This window comes from Leiobunum rupestre, chromosome 5 (assembly GCF_980474605.1).
Source record: "Leiobunum rupestre chromosome 5, qqLeiRupe1.1.hap1, whole genome shotgun sequence".
In the NCBI taxonomy this organism is placed as follows: Eukaryota; Metazoa; Arthropoda; class Arachnida; order Opiliones; family Sclerosomatidae; genus Leiobunum; species Leiobunum rupestre.
In genome coordinates, this window is record NC_143388.1 from 25,691,317 (window position 1) to 25,709,915 (window position 18,599).

Below are 18,599 nucleotides of genomic sequence, written 5' to 3' on the forward strand. Positions count from 1 at the left end.
TCTTCAGGCGGCTTGGAACTCAACCCAGAGGCAAAACGGAACCTCTCGAAGCGACGCTTCCAGCGCGGCCAATCGTCCGTCTTGAGAAACTGAAAGGTTCTGGCGGTGATTCTTGAAAAGATGCGAAGGTCTGCACCGCATCGGCCATCTTGACGGAATCCCAACTACTACGTCGGAAACAGGAGCACGTAATGAGTATGGACGCAGGATCAACTCGTTCACCGCATGGTCGGAAAGCAGGAGTCGTACACTTCTGACACCATGTTTTGTATGGATGATACAAAGAAGATTACAATAAAACAAGATTTATTTACAATCGTTGTACGCGGCTTTACATAAGGAGACTGATGCCCGGAGAATAATTCTCCGGCCTTTTATACTAGAAGTATGACGTCATGTCAATAAAAAGAACGTTAAAAATATACATTAGTAGGTAGAAAATGAGAGTTGAGCCCCACGTGGATCTATGATCCCTATGGGGATCCATAGGGATCATGCGTGGATCTGTCCCCATAAGAATTGAACGTGGATCTCCTCCATAGAGAATCAACGTGGAGCAAAAATCACCGACTCGAGTTCGTTCTCTTTCCCAGCTCGGCGCCGGTAGAGACAAAGTACGAAAAAGTCCGTTGAAATAATGACTTTCCGAAGCCTCAATGCGGCGTAGAATACCGAGCTTATTAAATAGGCGGCTTCCTATTTCTTTACGCAGAGGGAATGTACCTTGAACGTGTTTTACGGCGAGAGAGACGAAACATTAGCTATATGCTTAAAATAACGGGGAGCGAATTCAAGTGGAGGCTAAAAGAGGCGACGAGAAGTAATGTAAAGTGAAAGAACGGTAGACCTTGAAAAACGGATCCTCGGTTACGGAGTTTCTCCCTTTGCCGGAAAGGGATCCTATATGAGTTATTTAACGTGGTTTCCAATATCCGTCGTCCGTCGAATATAATCGCTTTTAGGAATAAGTCTAAACACGTACTCCATCGAAATATTTGAAATTTAAAAACATACAATATTAAAATAACGGGGAGTAATTCGTATTTAATCCACACTGACTTACACGAAGGTCGTTTGGTCGTATTTAGGTACTATATAAAGGGACGTCGTTGTCCCTCCGAATTTATTCAGAATTTTGTCCGCTTGAGTACCACATCTTGGAACATTAACAATGTAAGTTTCTATAACTTTTAAAGGTATTGTTTTTAAGACTTGTTTTTCAAAGAGCGTTTTTTTTTAAAGGTCGTCGGAAAAAACATGCATCTTGGAAGTGAACTTTCTCAGAGCGAATGGACAGTACGTTCTCAAAGAATTGGCCTATATCATTGCAGAGACTGGGAAAAATAATGTGTATTCTTTCCGGGCACCATTCTCCTACCACATGTTTACGAGACCGACGACAGTGTGCGTGGATTTCACGAAACATCTGTGGAATGGAATGGAATGAAGGGGAATACGTAAAAGCGGATTTGGATATAATTATTCCTGACATTTTGTCAAAAGCGAGGCGCTTCTACACAAAAGGGTTGGAAAAAGCGTCTTTCCTTTCAGAACTTTTCGGTTCGAAGATAGTGAATATAGAAGATATCGGATGCCCTAATTTTACTAGACTATCAGATATATGTCCACTACAATGTAAATACCATGTTTATAATGTAAACTGTGCTTTATTTAAGGCCTTTAAAATCAAATCATGGAAAAATGCGATAGTTTGTTTTGAATAATAAAAATCTTGAGTTCTAATAAAAACAAATGTCGTTAATCATAATATAAGGAAGGAGCCTTTTAACGCATCCGCGGTTTCTAATTTCGGTTGCATTAAGAGCGACTCGTCGCTGCGCCGTACTAGTTGAGGAAACCTCGCATGTTGCCAGAAAGGAGAGTTGTTAGTCTTGAGGGTTCTATTACAAATTGTTTAATAGAAAAATAAAACCAATTCAATACCTAAGTATGTTTAAAATTCTCGCATGTCGCCAGATAGGAGAGTGGTTAGTCTCGAGGATTCTATTACAAATTGTTTAATAGAAAAAATAAAACAAATTCAATACCTAAGTATGTTTAAAATTCCGAGACCCGTTGAGTAACGTGTCACTTTGAGACAATCGTCAAAAATAAATACACCGACATTTTGTTCAAAGGTAAATAAATTAACTAGGGTAACGCGTTATGCCCTTTGGTACCATTGTTTTTATTTCGAAGAGTATAAAAACTCGTGTCGAGATAAGAAGAATTATATTCGCAATGTCGATTCGAAGTGAAATGCCTCTTGACCGAAAAGTAGCCGTCGCAGTTCTTCGCTACACCGTGGCTTTGGGACCTATTCCCGGAAGGCCCGAACTGCCCGATCTTTCATTTCGCATGTTCGTGGTAATTCTAAGGAAGCATCACAAAGGGTTCTGGGTTAATTTCCACCCGGACGAAACGAGATGTACCGTTGACGTACATCTAGCGTATCACCCGAATATAGGGAATATTCGGAATGCACTTGGACCCTGCCTGATGCAGTTAATAACAGTAAGTAATGTCCATGGTTTCCATTCTTAGGTACTATATAAAGGGACGTCGTTGTCCCTCCGAATTTATTCTGAATTTTGTCAGCTTGAGTATCACATCTCGGAATATTGAAAAATGTAAGTAATAAAACGACCCCTTAGTAGCCAGGTTTGAAACGTATACTAACGAGTACCAAACTTTCTAGGAACGCCAGTACAGCTTTCCCAATTTCTAGCAAGAAAGGAGTATCGGTGACGCCAGACGCTAATATCTACATTGGAGCATTAGATGGAAGCGTTGGAATCGCCTTGACGGAAAGCCAATTTAAGCAACTATGGAGAGCGGGCAGCCAAATAACATCGTTCTTGGAGGACGAATCTATCCCACCTTCTACGTGGTTCTTCGAAGGATCGGAAACAAGACGAGTCGAGCTGTGTACTTTTCAAAACCGACGGGTTGTGGACGTGAGAGAAATAGTCCTTGGAAGTGGGACCAACTACGGAAAGCATTACCTAACTAAACGGGGGAGCACCATCTCACTCTACCCCTGGAAGGCATTGCTAGATAAATATGATGAAGTGATGATCTACCACAACGAGGTTAAACGTGTGTTTAAGGAAATAAAAGAGACTGTACTGGGGAAAATAACTGATTTCATTCATAAGCAATGCAAGGGGTGTGAAAGTGATCATCCCAGCCAACGTCAGCACGATTGCCTTATGATAGATTGGAATTCCCGTTTAGAAATGCATTTATTTGACGCGATGGAAAAAATAAGTTATTACGAAAAAACCTCGAAACTAGACACGTTTTTAAGCGAGGACTTTCGTGATAATATCATGTCTTTTGTTGTGTGTAATGCTAAAAAAATGTTGGATCAAACTGAGGATGTTGTAGACTAATAAATATTTCGACATACTTAAATCTTGACTCGTTATTTATTAAGATCATTTACGAACATGGATCCAGTGATGTTACACCCCTTCACTGGTCTCGTATCTGGACCTACTCAATGTGGAAAGTCCCATTTCATTGCGAAGCTAATTAAGCATAATGAGTCTTGCATTTCCCCTCCACCAGAACGTATAATTTGGTGTTATACGGAAAATCAAAATGATTTATTTAATTCAGTTTTGGGAAGTAATCCAACAGTTGAATTTCACGAGGGTTTGTTAGACCCGGGTAATTTGAATCCAGCGATTAGGAACTTTGTGATTCTGGACGACTTATTATGCGAAATAGCCAATAACAAAGACGTCACAAATCTATTTATTCGAGGCTCCCATCATCGAAACACGTCGGTCCTGATTTTAATGCAAAATTTATTTTATCACGGCAAAGAAGTTAGAACTCCCAATCTAAATTCGCAATACCTTATAATTTTTCGATCTGCTAGGGACGTTTCAAGCGTATTGAATATCGCTAAACAAATATCCCCCTCTAATACTAAATTCGTCGTTGACGCTTTCCGTCAATCTGTAGCAAAACCGTACGGGTATTTATTCATTGACTTGAAACCGAACACCGCAGAAGAGTATAGACTACGAACGGGAATAATACCCGGAGAGAAACCCGCAGTTTTTGTTCCTATATAAAAAATGGTGGTTTCAACTTCAAAAAGAGTTTGTAAAAACATAAACTTTCTGAAATATTTGAGCACTTGTAACGCTAAACAGAGAAAAGGCATTATTAAACTAGCAAACCGTGAAGCTATTTTAGCGTTGGTCGAATGTTGTATAAATGTTCTACGCGGGAACGTTCAACTAACAGATGGTCAGAAGAGTCGGTTAAAGAAACACCGAAAGGTTTTACATCATCTTTGCCAAAAAATTCCTCTCACCAAAAGAAAACAAATTCTCGTGCAGAAAGGAGGATTTCTCCCACTGTTATTAGCTCCGCTACTTTCAATCGTCAGCTCCGTAGCTGGTAGTGCAATAGGTCGTGCTATCAACAAATGAATGGCTCGCAAAATGATATTAGTGTCTGAAGACGTGCTGCGTCGAATGAAAAACTCTACAGTAGAAGAAGTCTCCCGTGAACCGGAAATGCCTACGTTAGACAAAGAAATGAAAGCTATCCTTGAGACTTCAAATACAACTGAATCCGAGAAATTGACATTATATAATCAAACTTTAGAGCGACATTTAAAATCTAAGCGCAAACCAGAAGACAAGCAGCGAGTTAAGAAAACTTGGTACCAGGATATCGCGTCTTCGGTTTCACCTACTATGCTTCCTGATGCAATATCTTTATACAACTGGACAATGAGATATATCAATTGGAATGAACTTGGTGAAATGGAAAATGGGTGGACGAGCCGTCCCAGGATCAAACGTTATCGATTTAATTTACGACGCGGTTAGAAAAACCAAAGCCATAAGCGATCCCACGGGAATTAATAGTTTTTACGAAACGTTACAAAACAACAATGTACCCAAAAAATTTATTAAAAACCCCGCGAGAATAAACTTGTTAAAGTCATTTTCTTATAACACAACCACACCCAGTCGACAACCTTGGGTGACAATTTGAATGTATATACCAATAAAATGTTTAACGCAAGAAGCGAGTATTTATTTCAATAACCTTTATCACCATGGAAGGGTGTGCGGATAGTGTAGCTGTTAGTATGGTGTCCAAATTAACAAATTCGTTCTCCAAAAAACCCAAACTTTTAACAGCCATTTTATTCATGTTACTTCTTATAATAATCAAATTACTAGATTTTCTATTATGGAATTACTTAGCGCCTACTTTTGGAAATTTTACTAATTATGGATAAACTGCAAAATATTTATTATGATGTGAGAGACTCTGGGGGTTTCGTCGGTGCACGAGGATTATATCGTTCAGCTCGAGAAAAAGGAATCAAAGTTACGTTGAAAATCGTCAATGAATTTTTAAGAAATCAAGATACATATACCTTACATAAGAACGCAAAATGGCGGTATAAAAGAAATAAAACAATAGCATATGGCATCGACGAACAATGGCAAGCTGATTTAATCGACCTTCAGAAAATTTCGAGAAAAAATCAGGGATATCGTTATATTCTAGCCTGCATAGATGTTTTTAGTAAATATGCTTTCGTTGAACCGGTGAAAGATAAGAAAGGGGTTACTATCGTCAAATCTCTGAAAAAAATACTGGATGGTGAAAGAAAACCGAAACGATTGCAAAGTGACCACGGAAATGAGTTCGTCTGTCGTTCTGTACAGGAAGAGTTAGAAAAGCGAGGAATAAAATTTTTTGCCACAGACTCCGAAATTAAGGCAAGCATCGTTCAACGGTTTATTCGAACCCTTAAATCAAGAATGTATCGATACTTTACCGGGAAAAATACAAGGACCTACGTAGATGTACTACAAGATTTAGTGCACGCGTACAATAACAGTTACCATAGATCAATTAAATGTAAGCCCGTTGATGTTACGAAAGAAAATTCGAAAATCATTTGGAAAAATTTGTATGGAGACATCGATTTCAGCCCACCAGTAGCTTATGATTTTGAATTCGGCGACATTGTAAGAATTAGCAAAAACAAGGGTCTCTTCGAAAAAGGATTCCTTCCAAACTATTCCGAAGAATTGTTTCGGGTGATTAAGCGGCTACCGAGACACCCTCCGGTATATAAACTAGAAGCTTTAGATTCCGAACCCATTTTAGGAGTATTTTACAAGGAAGAAGTTCAAAAAGTGGGGAAAGACTTGAATATGTGCGCTTTTGAAATCGAAAAAGTGTTACGAAAAAGACTTAAATCGGATAATACCACCGAGTTACTCGTGCGTTGGCGAGGATACGGTCCACAGTTTGACAGTTGGGTGCAGGAAGTAGATTTAAAATGAGTTTCTATATCACGTTACCCTCCGATTCTTCAACCAAATACTTTCCTAATAATACGACAAGTAAATTTAGAACGTATCTCCCGGAGATGGTAAAACTAAACGGTCCCTACGAAGTAGCACTAACGGAAATAAGTTATCCTAGGACTTGGAATAACGTAAAGAAAGTTAGTGCAATTCGAATTTGGTCCACTGACGATAAATCGAATGAAGTAGTAGCTATTATACCTAAAGGAAGTTTTTTAACAATTCAGGAATTACTGAACATGTTACATGTAGATAAAAGTATACTATTTAAGTACGAAGAACGATTAAAACGTGTTTCCGTTTCGTCTGGTTACGATTTCAAATCGATTTCCGCGGGACATAAATTTAAAGTTGATATGCCCGGGGACATAGCAGTCATGCTAGGATTTACGTTGGAACCAAAAGAAAATTTCATAATTACGGATTCCATGATAGCACCTTATATGGCGGATTTGGATGCGGGTTTACACTCCTTATTTATTTATTCCGACGTCGTTCAAAATACGATCGTGGGGGATAGCAACGTTCCGCTTTTACGTATTGTTAGTGCGAAAGGAAAAGACGGAGAAACTGTGGACGTAGAGTTCTCTCGACCTCATTATCTACCCGTCGCTTCTTCGGAAATACAAACTATCGAAGTGAACATTATGGACGAATTGGGAAACCCTGTCCAATTCGAACGTGGGAAGGTGCACGTAACTCTACATTTCAAACCGCGGAGGGCCTGGCTCGCGCTATAACAACAGCGCGCGACCTCGAGTGACGATCATTTTCGTTAAAAGTAACGAACGATAAACATCATGACTCGCTTCAATGCCACCGCTGTAAGCGACTACGAACACTACTACCTAAATCAAGCTGGCTACGGCTCTATTCCCGTGTACCGAGGAATAGGGGTGCAGAGGGGATATGGTTTGGGAAACATACTCGCGTCGGCATTTCGTAGTGCCATGCCTTTATTTAAATGTGGAGCGCAATATCTCGGAAGAAAATTTTTAGATACCGGAGCGAAAGTAGTGACTGACGTTGCCAGTGGAATACCTATTAAAACAGCTCTGGCATCCCGATCAAAGAGCGCGGGTCGGGAAACTTTATTATCAACTGCGGAAACCATTAAGAAAATGACAGGGTCGGGGCTTAAAAAGAGACGTGCAAAACCACGAAAAGTCACTCGAGTCAAAGTCAAGAAAAGGAAAACAACGTGTCCTAGTTACTCCGATATATTTTCGTAATGGCTCTATTACACCCGCATTCGAATGGATGTGTGAACTCTGAATTGGACCTTTTTCAAGTTCCGTTAACGCAGACGGTGATCATAGGAGGTGAATGGGTCGAATACAATCCCATTTCCAGTATTTCCAACAATTCAGCGCTAACTTTCTGCGTTAGTGGGAATTCAGAGACGTATATAGATTTGTCGCAAACTCTTTTACACGTACAAGTTGATGTCACGAGAGAAGATGGCGAATTCCCGAGAGCCGCAGTAATCGCGGCTGATGGTACCGTAACTACTGCCGCTGATAATATAGCACCTGTAAATTTGTTTTTACAAAGACTTTTCCCCGAAGTTCATTTATTTTTAAATGAAAAATGCGTTACGCCAAGCGCTCAGAATTACCCATATAAGTCGTATTTTCAAACAACATTAACATTTGGAGACTCGGCTAAAACGAGTTTTCTGACCAGTTCTTTATTTTATCACGATACGCACGGAAAATTCAACGATTTCGCGAACAATAAAGGTTTCGTCAAAAGAAGGCATTTCGCGCAAAAAGGAACGATTGATATGATTGGAGGTCTACATTTGGACATTTGTCAGCAACCCCGCTATCTTCTTAATTTAGTGGATTTAAAATTTGTCTTTGGAAAACCAAACGTTGAATTTTGTTTACATTCTGACATGAAATGTAAACTCAACATAAAAATGGCCTCCCTTTATCTCAGAAAAGTTAAACTTATTCCCGAAATCCCTCTGTCACATGCTAAAGTGTTGCAAATGGCGAGAGCGAAGTACCCCATCTCGCGTACCGAGTGTACATCATTCTCCATTCCGGGTGGAAACCAAAGCGTAGTTCAAGATCATTTATTTACTGGTCAAATTCCAAAAAGAGTCGTTATTGGAATGGTTAAACAAACGGCGTTTTTGGGCGAATTAAAATCATCCCCGTATAATTTTCAACATTTTGATTTAAATCATATTGGTCTTTTTGTAGACGGAAATTCCGTCCCCCATAAACCGCTTACTCCGAATTTTGCGGGGCATAGTTATATACAAGCGTACGCTAATTTATTTCTTCAGACCAATCAATGGTGTATAGACGAGGGTAACAAATTATGTCGCGAAGCCTTTGTTGGTGGAAACTGTCTTTTCGCCTATGATCTAACAGCTGATCTTATGAACAACGCTTCCCATTTTCACCTGGTTAAAAACGGAAATTTGAGACTTGAAATAAAGTTTGCGAAAGCTTTACCCGAAACCATCGCAGTCATCGTATACGCCGAATTTCAAAGCCTTATCGAAATTGATAACAACAGAACCGTCTTATTTGACTAAAAACAATGGATACGATACAACTAACTAAAATTATGGAAATGGATAAATTCACGAAAGACCTTTTCCGTGGCGTGTTTGCAGCTGATCAACTACCAAAACACGTGATATATTTTCCGTCTCTCTACATCGTAAACACTGATACGTCACAGGGCGAAGGCGAACATTGGGTGGTGTTATATTTCTCTAACGAAAAGGTTACAGGTATTTCCCTGAAATTCGAGTACTGAAAACAGATGGAGCGAAGTATTAATTGTTTTTGTTTTTCTAGAATTTTTCGACAGTTTCGGCAACAGTCCGGATTTTTTCCCTTTTAATAATTTTGTCGAAAGAAACAGTGCGACAGTGACGTTTAATTCTATGCAGCTACAGGAAACTGGGAGTACCACGTGCGGGGGGTTCTGCGTTTATTTTTCTCTTAATCGGTGTAGAGGAATAAGACTATTTGATATTGTGTCTAGATTTTCTAAAAATAAATCTGTTAATGATAAAATGGTTAAGGAATTCATGTATTCAAAATATTCAATAAATTTTCAATGATAATAAGTTTTTTTTATTTATCAACACTTTACAAAAACCAACAACAATTTAGAAAATGGATTTTTTTACACGTTACACTCGAAACATATATTTCACTTAGGTCTTACGTTTTAGCAAATCTATCCAATGGTGACCATACGATAGAGTTCTTATTCCGTCGCCCAAAATGTATCGTTTATTGTCGCAAGGACTTAACGAGAGTTTGTTTTGAGTGACTGTAAACAGTTGGTGTTTATCACTTACAATCCGTTTCATGGAATGTGTAAAAACACGGGTTTGGAATAAACAGTTTCGGTAATGCGCGTGGCGTATTTCTTTTTTCACGACTTGTCTGCACACTCCTTTCGCTACTTTCTTTTCTCCATTTTGGAACAATATACTGTATAATTTCGGACGCAATCCCACGAAAGACTGTATAGGAACCCCTGAAAGTTCGTCTTTCATTTTTCCCATGACTTTTTTATTTACTTCGGAGTGAAGGAAATGCGACTGAGGATAGTCCGAAAAGTCGAATAAGTGGGAATCCCTTTTCAAGTCCGCGTAGACGTCTTGGGTCTTGATGTCATATGTGAGGGAGTCCGTGTCGGTAAAAAGTAATCGAGCTTGATCCCCGTAGGTCTTCTTAATATAATCATAATGAAATTGATACATGATCAGTTTGGATAGATCGAATACCGTGAACCCCGTATAGATCGGCTTGTTCAAGGTTAGAGACTTTTTCTTGAGCTGAATACCGACAAGTTCTTGGTGAAAGATTGTAAATTTTTCAAACGCCGGGCTGCTTGCCTTTTTGATTGCCTTCTCGGGTGTTTGTACAAGATGGAAATCAATGCGGTTTCGCAGATTCTCCATAGTCTTTCCAAAGGTTGAATTATTTAGTAATTTAAAGAAATTTTTTTCAAAGTTATTTTGGGCTTGTTTTCTTTTATCGGTGTTGAATTCGATGAAAGGTCGTAGCCACTGAGATTGGTTGAAAGAGAGTATTTTATGAACTTTGGTTAGTTTCATACCCTTGGAAACGTAATATTTAAGGTTTCTGTAGTGCAATACGTATCGTTCCTTATCGAGGAGGTTAGGTACAAGTTTGGGGAGCGTGTCTTTGGCCGGGAGATTCAGTTGTTTTAGCATTAGTTTATAATAGGAAGAAAATAAGTCAGTGGTTACGACGCGAGATTCGGGGGCCAGCGGATTACAATTATGATCCTGGTGTAGTTCTTCCGAATAGTGTAGATCTACTTCCAAAATGAACCCGTAAGGAGAATCGTCAGGTAGAGTTAGAACGTGTTTTTCAGTAGGTAGTTTTTTTTCGCTTGTCCGGGGACAAAAAGTGTAAACTTTTTACCCTAAAACGTTTTATTCGCCTGTTCTCGGGGTAAGATTTACCCTGTCCCGAATTTTGTTCGCTTGTTCCGGAGTATTAGGGTTACACTTTTTACTCCTCCTCGAAAGGAGGTGTAGATGGAGTAATCTAGTTTTGTCGTCTGCTTAAATTTCGTTTCACGAAAATATGATGGGAAACTTTTTATAAATAACCTTTAACCTTTAAATACTCCCTTTCTACTCCAACTCGTTTTTTTCGTCAAGACAGAATTGTAGTAAAATGACGTCATATGGCTACACTTTTTAACCTGCTCAAAAAACCCAGAACAGGCGAAAAAAAACCACCTAGTGTATTCCAGAAGATCTGATACTGGAACCCACGCGAATTGGCCGGTCGGGAGGTAATCAATCATGGCAAAACCGTATAAATTGTTACAATCATAGTACATGATGTAATTAGACGGTTTGTCTTGATTATAGGTTTCCGGGAGGTACGGGTTATTTGCCTCAGCGTTTCGATGGCTTATCATTGACACACCGCCTCTGATTCCGCGCTCGATGAATAAATGCATATCAGGGTCAAGCAAAAGTTCTAATCTAACTTTTGTCATTCGAAGGGCGCTTTCCCAAGCGAAACCGGGTATGGTGTAGGCGTGGCAACAATCTAGGTTGTAGTATTCTACGCACATTGCGCGAAAACTCTCAAAAACGTCCGCCAGTTGTAAGGTATCAGCCTGTACATAAAGATCGTGAAGTTCTCCTACGAAGTTAGAAAATAAACAATTAATTTCTTTCACCGTATACTTAAGCAGTATATCGTACCTAAATTTCGAATATTGAAAACGTTCCAAACTTGACGAACGGTTTCGTAATCCTCGTCTGAGATGTCTTCTCCTATAAGTGAATTATGGAAGGCCTCTTTTGAGGGGAGAACCGTTTCTTCAAATCTTTTTACGTCGTCCATGTAGTCATACGGATACGTCAATTTTTTCAGTAAAAATGGGACTTGGTACGGGGGATAAAAAGAGTTTAGGATTGGAAATTTGACCGGACCACCACTAGGCAAATTAGAGATTAAGGTTGAGAGACTCTCCGGAAGAAATCGGTAGGAATCCAGAAACCGGAGTCCCCCGAATGAAAAGGAAATGTAGTTTTCCGTATTTGAGGGGATGCAGGTAATGTCTTCGTCTTTAAACAGACCAATGCGCTGCATAATCAGGTGAGCGTCATACCTGCAATAAATATAAATCAGCTAGCTAGGCTAATACCCAAGGCACCACCTTAGGCCTAAGTCATCATGCGACTTTTGAAGCCCTTAATAAACCACTATTCTAAAATTTTAAAAGAATTAAGGAATTACCTGCTTAAATTGTGCAGAAAGACTGGCGTGAATTTCCCGACACGTAATTTCAAGTTACAGGAATTATGAGCCACCCCTCGAAAACGACCTAAATTAAAAAAAGATGATTTATTTTAAAATATTTTTAATTATTTACAAACTTTTTATACCGGAAAAATGGCAGTGATCTCTAACTCCCGGGTCTTCCGGTGTGATAACTCCTTCGCAAACATAACAAGTAGTCGCAGTTCGGCATGCTTCCTCTTGGGCGGGAGTTAGATCCATAGGAACTATTTCCTTTAGTAAATCCGTGATTTTCTGTCGTTCCATTAATAGACTTTCCAGAAATACGTCGATGGAATCCATCCCGCGATATGTAACTGGTGCATTCGGCTTTCCTGTTAAAAAAAGAAAAACTTTAGTAATTGTTGAAATTTGTTTTTCAAATATTTCTCACCGTCCGGTCCTACAACCACGTAAGAAAAACCGCACGCAACATGTTCGCTAAGTTTCGTTGTGGATGACAATTTTGAATCCGGGAGACATGTATGTATTTTATCTATTATTGATTCAAAATCGGCGTAAATCACGTATGGAACCTAAAAGTAATAAATTTGAGAACAGGAGCTAATAACATTTGATTGAATTCCTTACCTTTTGCTGCCATTCTATTTTCTCGAATTTTAATATCGGCTTCTTGAAGGGCATCTTAGTCAACTGCGGACCATATACGTTACAATTTTCTACGTGTTTCCTATGGTTTGTTTCGGAGTGCATACCCGAAAAACGATGTAGACAATATCTGCATACATGCACCTTTCCATTGTGCTTCGTGAAATGACTAACTAAGCGGCTTAAGTCCGTTATTAAGCAGAAATGATCGAAATCTCCAGATTTTAGAAAAAGTAAGTCAATCTGACGATTCTCCGGGGCCTTATGGTCACTGATATACAGGGTCTTTTTTTTTGCTCGGAAAAGTGTTTTTTTTCAAAAACTATTTATAGTACCGATTTCAAATTTGGAAGGTCAATTCTCTATACCGGGGGACATCAGTTTGAGAAATTTGAGCGTTTTCGGTAATGTTTTTCACCAATTTTGAAAAATTATTTTTCGACCACTAGGTGCGAGATAAAAAATTTCTATTATAAAGTTGTAGGCCGTCATCGAAAACCCTTAAAAATTGTTCACTCGACGAAAAACAATTTATTTATCAGTGAAAATTCGAGCTTGAAAAATTTACAAGTTGGTGAAGCCAAATTACGATTGTTTGAAACGATAATTGAAACCGAATTACCTAATCCAGTTGAAACTTTGGTTAAAAAAACGACCGGATTTAAAAAACACGAGGCTATAGGTCAATCCTAAACATGCATTGGGTATTTAAAGGAAAACTTTGGGAGATTATTATCAGTGTTTGATAATATTTCGAACAATGCCTCGTTATTCAGTAGCTGAGCGTACCGAGATAGTTGCCATTTACTATGGAGAAGCAGCGCAAAACCTTAGAAGAGTGACTGAAATCTTCGCAGAAAGACATCCAAATGGAGCACCATCTGTAAATACAGTAAGACGAGCAATTCACGATTTCAATCAATTTGGTAACTTGCAACCTAGGTTTCGCGGATTGGGTCAACCGGATTTAGACTTCGAGAACAATGTACTCGCGTACTTTGTGGCATATCCTCGTCACAGTTGCGCTAACGCCGCTGCTGATTTGGGTTGTTCTGCAAATCGTGTGTGGAAAATTCTTCGTAAGAATCGCTATCACCCATACAGAGCTACGCTCCACCAAGGACTAATTGACGGAGACCATCAAAGACGTTATGAATTTAGCAACTGGTTACTAAATGCTGTCCAAGAAGATAGACAATTTTTGCGCCATGTTTTGTTCTCCGACGAAGCGTCATTTTCTAGAGATGGGCCCTTTAATCATCAAAACAGCCATCTTTGGTCTGACATCAACCCACATTGGGGTTTTGAATATCATCACCAGGTTCAATTTGAACGGGTCAATGTTTGGGTTGGACTTGTTGGAAACCGTTTGATTGGTCCCTTTTTCCTGCCGACGAACCTCAACGGCCAAAGGTATTTACATTTTCTACAGAACGAACTGAGTGACGCAATCGACGACCTTCCATTGGCTGAAAGACGTCAGTTGTGGTTTCAGCAAGATGGCGCCCCTCCGCATTTTTCCCGGCAAGTAACTGAGCACCTCAACAACGAGTTTCCTGAAAGGTGGATAGGGAGAAATGGTCCAGTGCATTGGCCAGCAAGGTCACCTGACCTAACACCGCTGGATTATTTTCTCTGGGGATTCGTTAAAGCAAAGGTATACGCCACGCCCATTGAAACTAGGGAGGAACTCATTAGACGAATAATCAGTGCTTGCCGAGACGTCACACCAGAAATGGTAGAGAAAGCGTTTGAGAACTTAATTGTCCGCGCACAAACCTGTGTTGCAGCCAATGGTGATATTATTGAAAATGTTTTGTAAAAATTTATGTTAATAAAATATCTGCATTCAAAAACCAAACGTGTACATTTTTTCAAGTGTGAAAACTCTACTACGTTTGTATTAGACTTGTTATCTTTTCAATTATCGTTTCAAACAATCGTAATTTGGCTTCACCAACTTGTAAATTTTTCAAGCTCGAATTTTCACTGATAAATAAATTGTTTTTCGTCGAGTGAACAATTTTTAAGGGTTTTCGATGACGGCCTACAACTTTATAATAGAAATTTTTTATCTCGCACCTAGTGGTCGAAAAATAATTTTTCAAAATTGGTGAAAAACATTACCGAAAACGCTCAAATTTCTCAAACTGATGTCCCCCGGTATAGAGAATTGACCTTGCAAATTTGAAATCGGTACTATAAATAGTTTTTGAAAAAAAAACACTTTTCCGAGCAAAAAAAAAAGACCCTGTATAAAGGGAACACCTCCTCGTCATACCCGAAAATATTTATTGAAATGTCATTTTTCACTTCAATTTTTTTTAGTTTGTTAATATTTAATTGAAAAGGGAAATCGATGTCGCACAAGTCTAATTCATTCTCGTATTCCTCGTATTGTCCCTTTCTTTCCGGGTGAGCACTTGCCGGGTATAATTTTGCGAGCAGACACCATAAGAAGCATTTGTCATCTTCGGATTTGATATTTAAGACTCCTCTCTTACTTAATTTCGGAGGTATTTCAATGTAACATCCTGCGACAAGTGGCTGATATGAAATAATATCTAATTGGAAAAACAAGATGTGATCAATCGTCCAACCACTTCCCGCGTCTTGAAATTCTTCCATGGCCCTCGAAATCTCCTTCAATCCCGCGTCGATTTGACCCGGGATAACGTCAGATGTTAGTATAGCTTGGGTTCTACTTCGGAAGTATGGTAAGGCTTCAACCGTCTGACCATCCGGTAATTCATGTTCATATCTCACGCGAATAAACATGTTCCATTTAATCCCCCGCTTCTTACTCAAATGGTTTTCCAAATATTTAATTAAAGCAGGTTTGATTGAATTAATTAAAATCTCGGGGTCCGTGTGCGTAATACGTGGCATATAACGTGAACTGACCAAGGCGTCTTCAAGAGCTCCGAGTTCTTCGACGTCCCCTTCAAAGTCAGGTTTCCCGTCATCCATCGGTTCTTCTTCTTGAGGCGACGGCGAATTTTCTTCTTGCTGGGATGTGCCCGCTTGGGGTGAGCTCACTTCGGAACTTGAAGATTCATTCGTGTGAATCCGAGAATGCCGAATTAACCCCGATCTACGCGCGAAACTATTTTTACACTCCGGGCAAACATGTTTTCTTTTCGAATGTTGTTCCCTGATATGTCGATTTAAATTATTTCTCCTCGTGAACTTATTCGAGCAAATGGGACATTGGAACATTTTTTCGCCTTTTAATTGAATACGGAGAGAACTCCCATACTAACTGCTCTACTCAAATGAAGAGAGGAGCGAATCAGGGTTAGACTATATATCGGTTTTCTCTAGGGTGTACTTTGATACCCAAAACCTTTATGGAATATCTGGGTGTTTAGGTAGAAGAAAATTTGATCCAAAAGTATGTGAATAGATCCCCGTACCATCAAATTAATCTCTCCTTTCTAGTATCATTCCCTCCATTTCATTTCGAAAATGGAATTCAATCTATAGAAATGTAAGAAATCTCATTTCAATTTTCTGGAGTATTAACTTTATATTTTCAGAATTATTTGAGTGAAGAGTAAGCTTATGGTAATTTAGTATGTTTATTATTGATATGAAATAAATATAAGGAATTTATATATGTCATAGCTTCCCTCCATCGCGTCTTTCACTATTTGTTCTAAATCTATTAGGTCGTCTAAATCATTAGGGAAAACCACTTTTTTCGGTTTCTTCTGCTGACCTGTCACTGTAGACGAGGTCTTTTTTTTACGCTTTTCGGGTTTGGAAGATGACGGTCTTGAAGAAGATGATGAAGTGGTGGAGAGCGCCAAGGGATGAGCCCTCGAAGTAGAAGGTAAAGACAAAAGAGATTCCAATGAAGGTGTGGAAGTTGAGGACGCTAAAATAGGAGCGACTGATGCTGAAGCTTCTATGTACGATGCCGATGAGGATGCGAGAGATGCCGATGACGATGTGGAAGCGAAGGTTGAGACGGTCGGTGTGTTATTGAGGGAAGACAGAAGCATTGAAGCCATGAGGTCCTCCTCGTGGGAGATAGAAAGATCCCGCTTCTCTATCTATTTAAGACTAATTTCATTAATACAGGGTCTGATATGTAAAAACTAAGAATGGAAACCATGGACATTACTTACTGTTATTAACTGCATCAGGCAGGTCCAAGTGCATTCCGAATATTCCCTATATTCGGGTGATACGCTAGATGTACGTCAACGGTACATCTCGTTTCGTCCGGGTGGAAATTAACCCAGAACCCTTTGTGATGCTTCCTTAGAATTACCACGAACATGCGAAATGAAAGATCGGGCAGTTCGGGCCTTCCGGGAATAGGTCCCAAAGCCACGGTGTAGCGAAGAACTGCGACGGCTACTTTTCGGTCAAGAGGCATTTCACTTCGACAAAATGTCAGGAATAATTATATCCAAATCCGCTTTTACGTATTCCCCTTCATTCCATTCCATTCCACAGATGTTTCGTGAAATCCACGCACACTGTCGTCGGTCTCGTAAACATGTGGTAGGAGAATGGTGCCCGGAAAGAATACACATTATTTTCCCCAGTCTCTGCAATGATATAGGCCAATTCTTTGAGAACGTACTGCCCATTCGCTCTGAGAAAGTTCACTTCCAAGATGCATGTTTTTTCCGACGACCTTTAAAAAAAAACGCTCTTTGAAAAACAAGTCTTAAAAAAAATACCTTTAAAAGTTATAGAAACTTACATTGTTAATGTTCCAAGATGTGGTACTCAAGCGGACAAAATTCTGAATAAATTCGGAGGGACAACGACGTCCCTTTATATAGTACCTAAATACGACCAAACGACCTTCGTGTAAGTCAGTGTGGATTAAATACGAATTACTCCCCGTTATTTTAATATTGTATGTTTTTAAATTTCAAATATTTCGATGGAGTACGTGTTTAGACTTATTCCTAAAAGCGATTATATTCGACGGACGACGGATATTGGAAACCACGTTAAATAACTCATATAGGATCCCTTTCCGGCAAAGGGAGAAACTCCGTAACCGAGGATCCGTTTTTCAAGGTCTACCGTTCTTTCACTTTACATTACTTCTCGTCGCCTCTTTTAGCCTCCACTTGAATTCGCTCCCCGTTATTTTAAGCATATAGCTAATGTTTCGTCTCTCTCGCCGTAAAACACGTTCAAGGTACATTCCCTCTGCGTAAAGAAATAGGAAGCCGCCTATTTAATAAGCTCGGTATTCTACGCCGCATTGAGGCTTCGGAAAGTCATTATTTCAACGGACTTTTTCGTACTTTGTCTCTACCGGCGCCGAGCTGGGAAAGAGAACGAACTCGAGTCGGTGATTTTTGCTCCACGTTGATTCTCTATGGAGGAGATCCACGTTCAATTCTTATGGGGACAGATCCACGCATGATCCTTATGGATCCCCATAGGGATCATAGATCCACGTGGGGCTCAACTCTCATTTTCTACCTACTTACATTGTTTAGTTAATGTATTAGGCTATATTAGATAATTATAGCCCTAATATTACAAACCTTTCTCTCCAGGAATTGGATTACTGAAAGATGTCCAGGTTCATATACACTTTAAGAAGGGCGTGGTACCACGTTTCTGCAAAGTGAGACCTTTTCCATACTCGCTTAAAGATAAAGTCGACCACGAACTAAAGCGATTGGAAGGTGCTGGAATCAAAACAAGCATACCACACTCTTACTACCGTATCGACTACCGAAAACGGAAGACATTTTCGCAAACCTAGCTGACTGCTGTTACTTTTCAAAAATTGATCTGAAGGAAGCCTATGCCCAACTCGAGCTCGACGAAG

General features: G+C 39.5%; 3 protein-coding genes across 5 annotated transcripts; 1 reads left to right on the plus strand and 2 right to left on the minus strand.

Annotated features, from left to right (window-relative positions):
- The first annotated feature begins 7,593 nt into the window (after nt 1-7,593).
- On the plus strand, nt 7,594-8,916 carry LOC149943965 (uncharacterized protein F54H12.2-like). Its single transcript, XM_090176253.1, has one exon. It carries the CDS (start codon nt 7,594-7,596, stop codon nt 8,914-8,916), a length of 1,323 nt encoding a protein of 440 aa, XP_090032379.1.
- A 633-nt stretch (nt 8,917-9,549) lies between these two features.
- On the minus strand, nt 9,550-10,581 carry LOC149943966 (uncharacterized). Its single transcript, XM_090176254.1, has one exon. The coding sequence runs from the start codon at nt 10,579-10,581 to the stop codon at nt 9,550-9,552; it is 1,032 nt and encodes a 343-aa protein (XP_090032380.1).
- Nucleotides 10,393-13,050, minus strand: LOC149943967 (uncharacterized). Of its 3 annotated transcripts, none has more exons than XR_016480823.1 (7): nt 12,767-12,955; nt 12,570-12,711; nt 12,283-12,510; nt 12,134-12,221; nt 11,596-12,005; nt 10,647-11,533; nt 10,393-10,550 (listed from the first exon to the last, which is right to left on the minus strand). XR_016480823.1 is itself a non-coding variant. In XM_090174614.1 (7 exons), the coding sequence occupies exons 1-7, from the start codon at nt 12,934-12,936 to the stop codon at nt 10,989-10,991; spliced, it is 1,521 nt and encodes a 506-aa protein (XP_090030740.1). In that variant the 5' UTR covers nt 12,937-13,050; the 3' UTR covers nt 10,393-10,988. The 3 variants fall into 3 exon arrangements, 2 of the variants coding, with proteins under 2 accessions (XP_090030740.1, XP_090030739.1); XM_090174614.1 differs by having other exon boundaries at nt 10,393-11,533; nt 12,767-12,829; nt 12,892-13,050; XM_090174613.1 differs by having other exon boundaries at nt 10,393-11,533.
- Between the last annotated feature and the right edge of the window lie 5,549 nt (nt 13,051-18,599).

Coding starts and splice junctions, on each gene's coding strand:
- LOC149943965 (XM_090176253.1), top strand. CDS start 7,594: ATGGCTCTATTACACCCGCATTCGAATGGATGTGTGAACTCTGAATTG.
- LOC149943966 (XM_090176254.1), bottom strand. CDS start 10,581: ATGCTAAAACAACTGAATCTCCCGGCCAAAGACACGCTCCCCAAACTT.
- LOC149943967 (XM_090174613.1), bottom strand. CDS start 12,889: ATGCACTCCGAAACAAACCATAGGAAACACGTAGAAAATTGTAACGTA. Junction 12,511..12,569: donor CGTGGTTGTAGGACCGGACG/GTGAGAAATATT, acceptor TTTTTTTAACAG/GAAAGCCGAATGCACCAGTT. Junction 12,222..12,282: donor AGATCACTGCCATTTTTCCG/GTATAAAAAGTT, acceptor TTTTTAATTTAG/GTCGTTTTCGAGGGGTGGCT.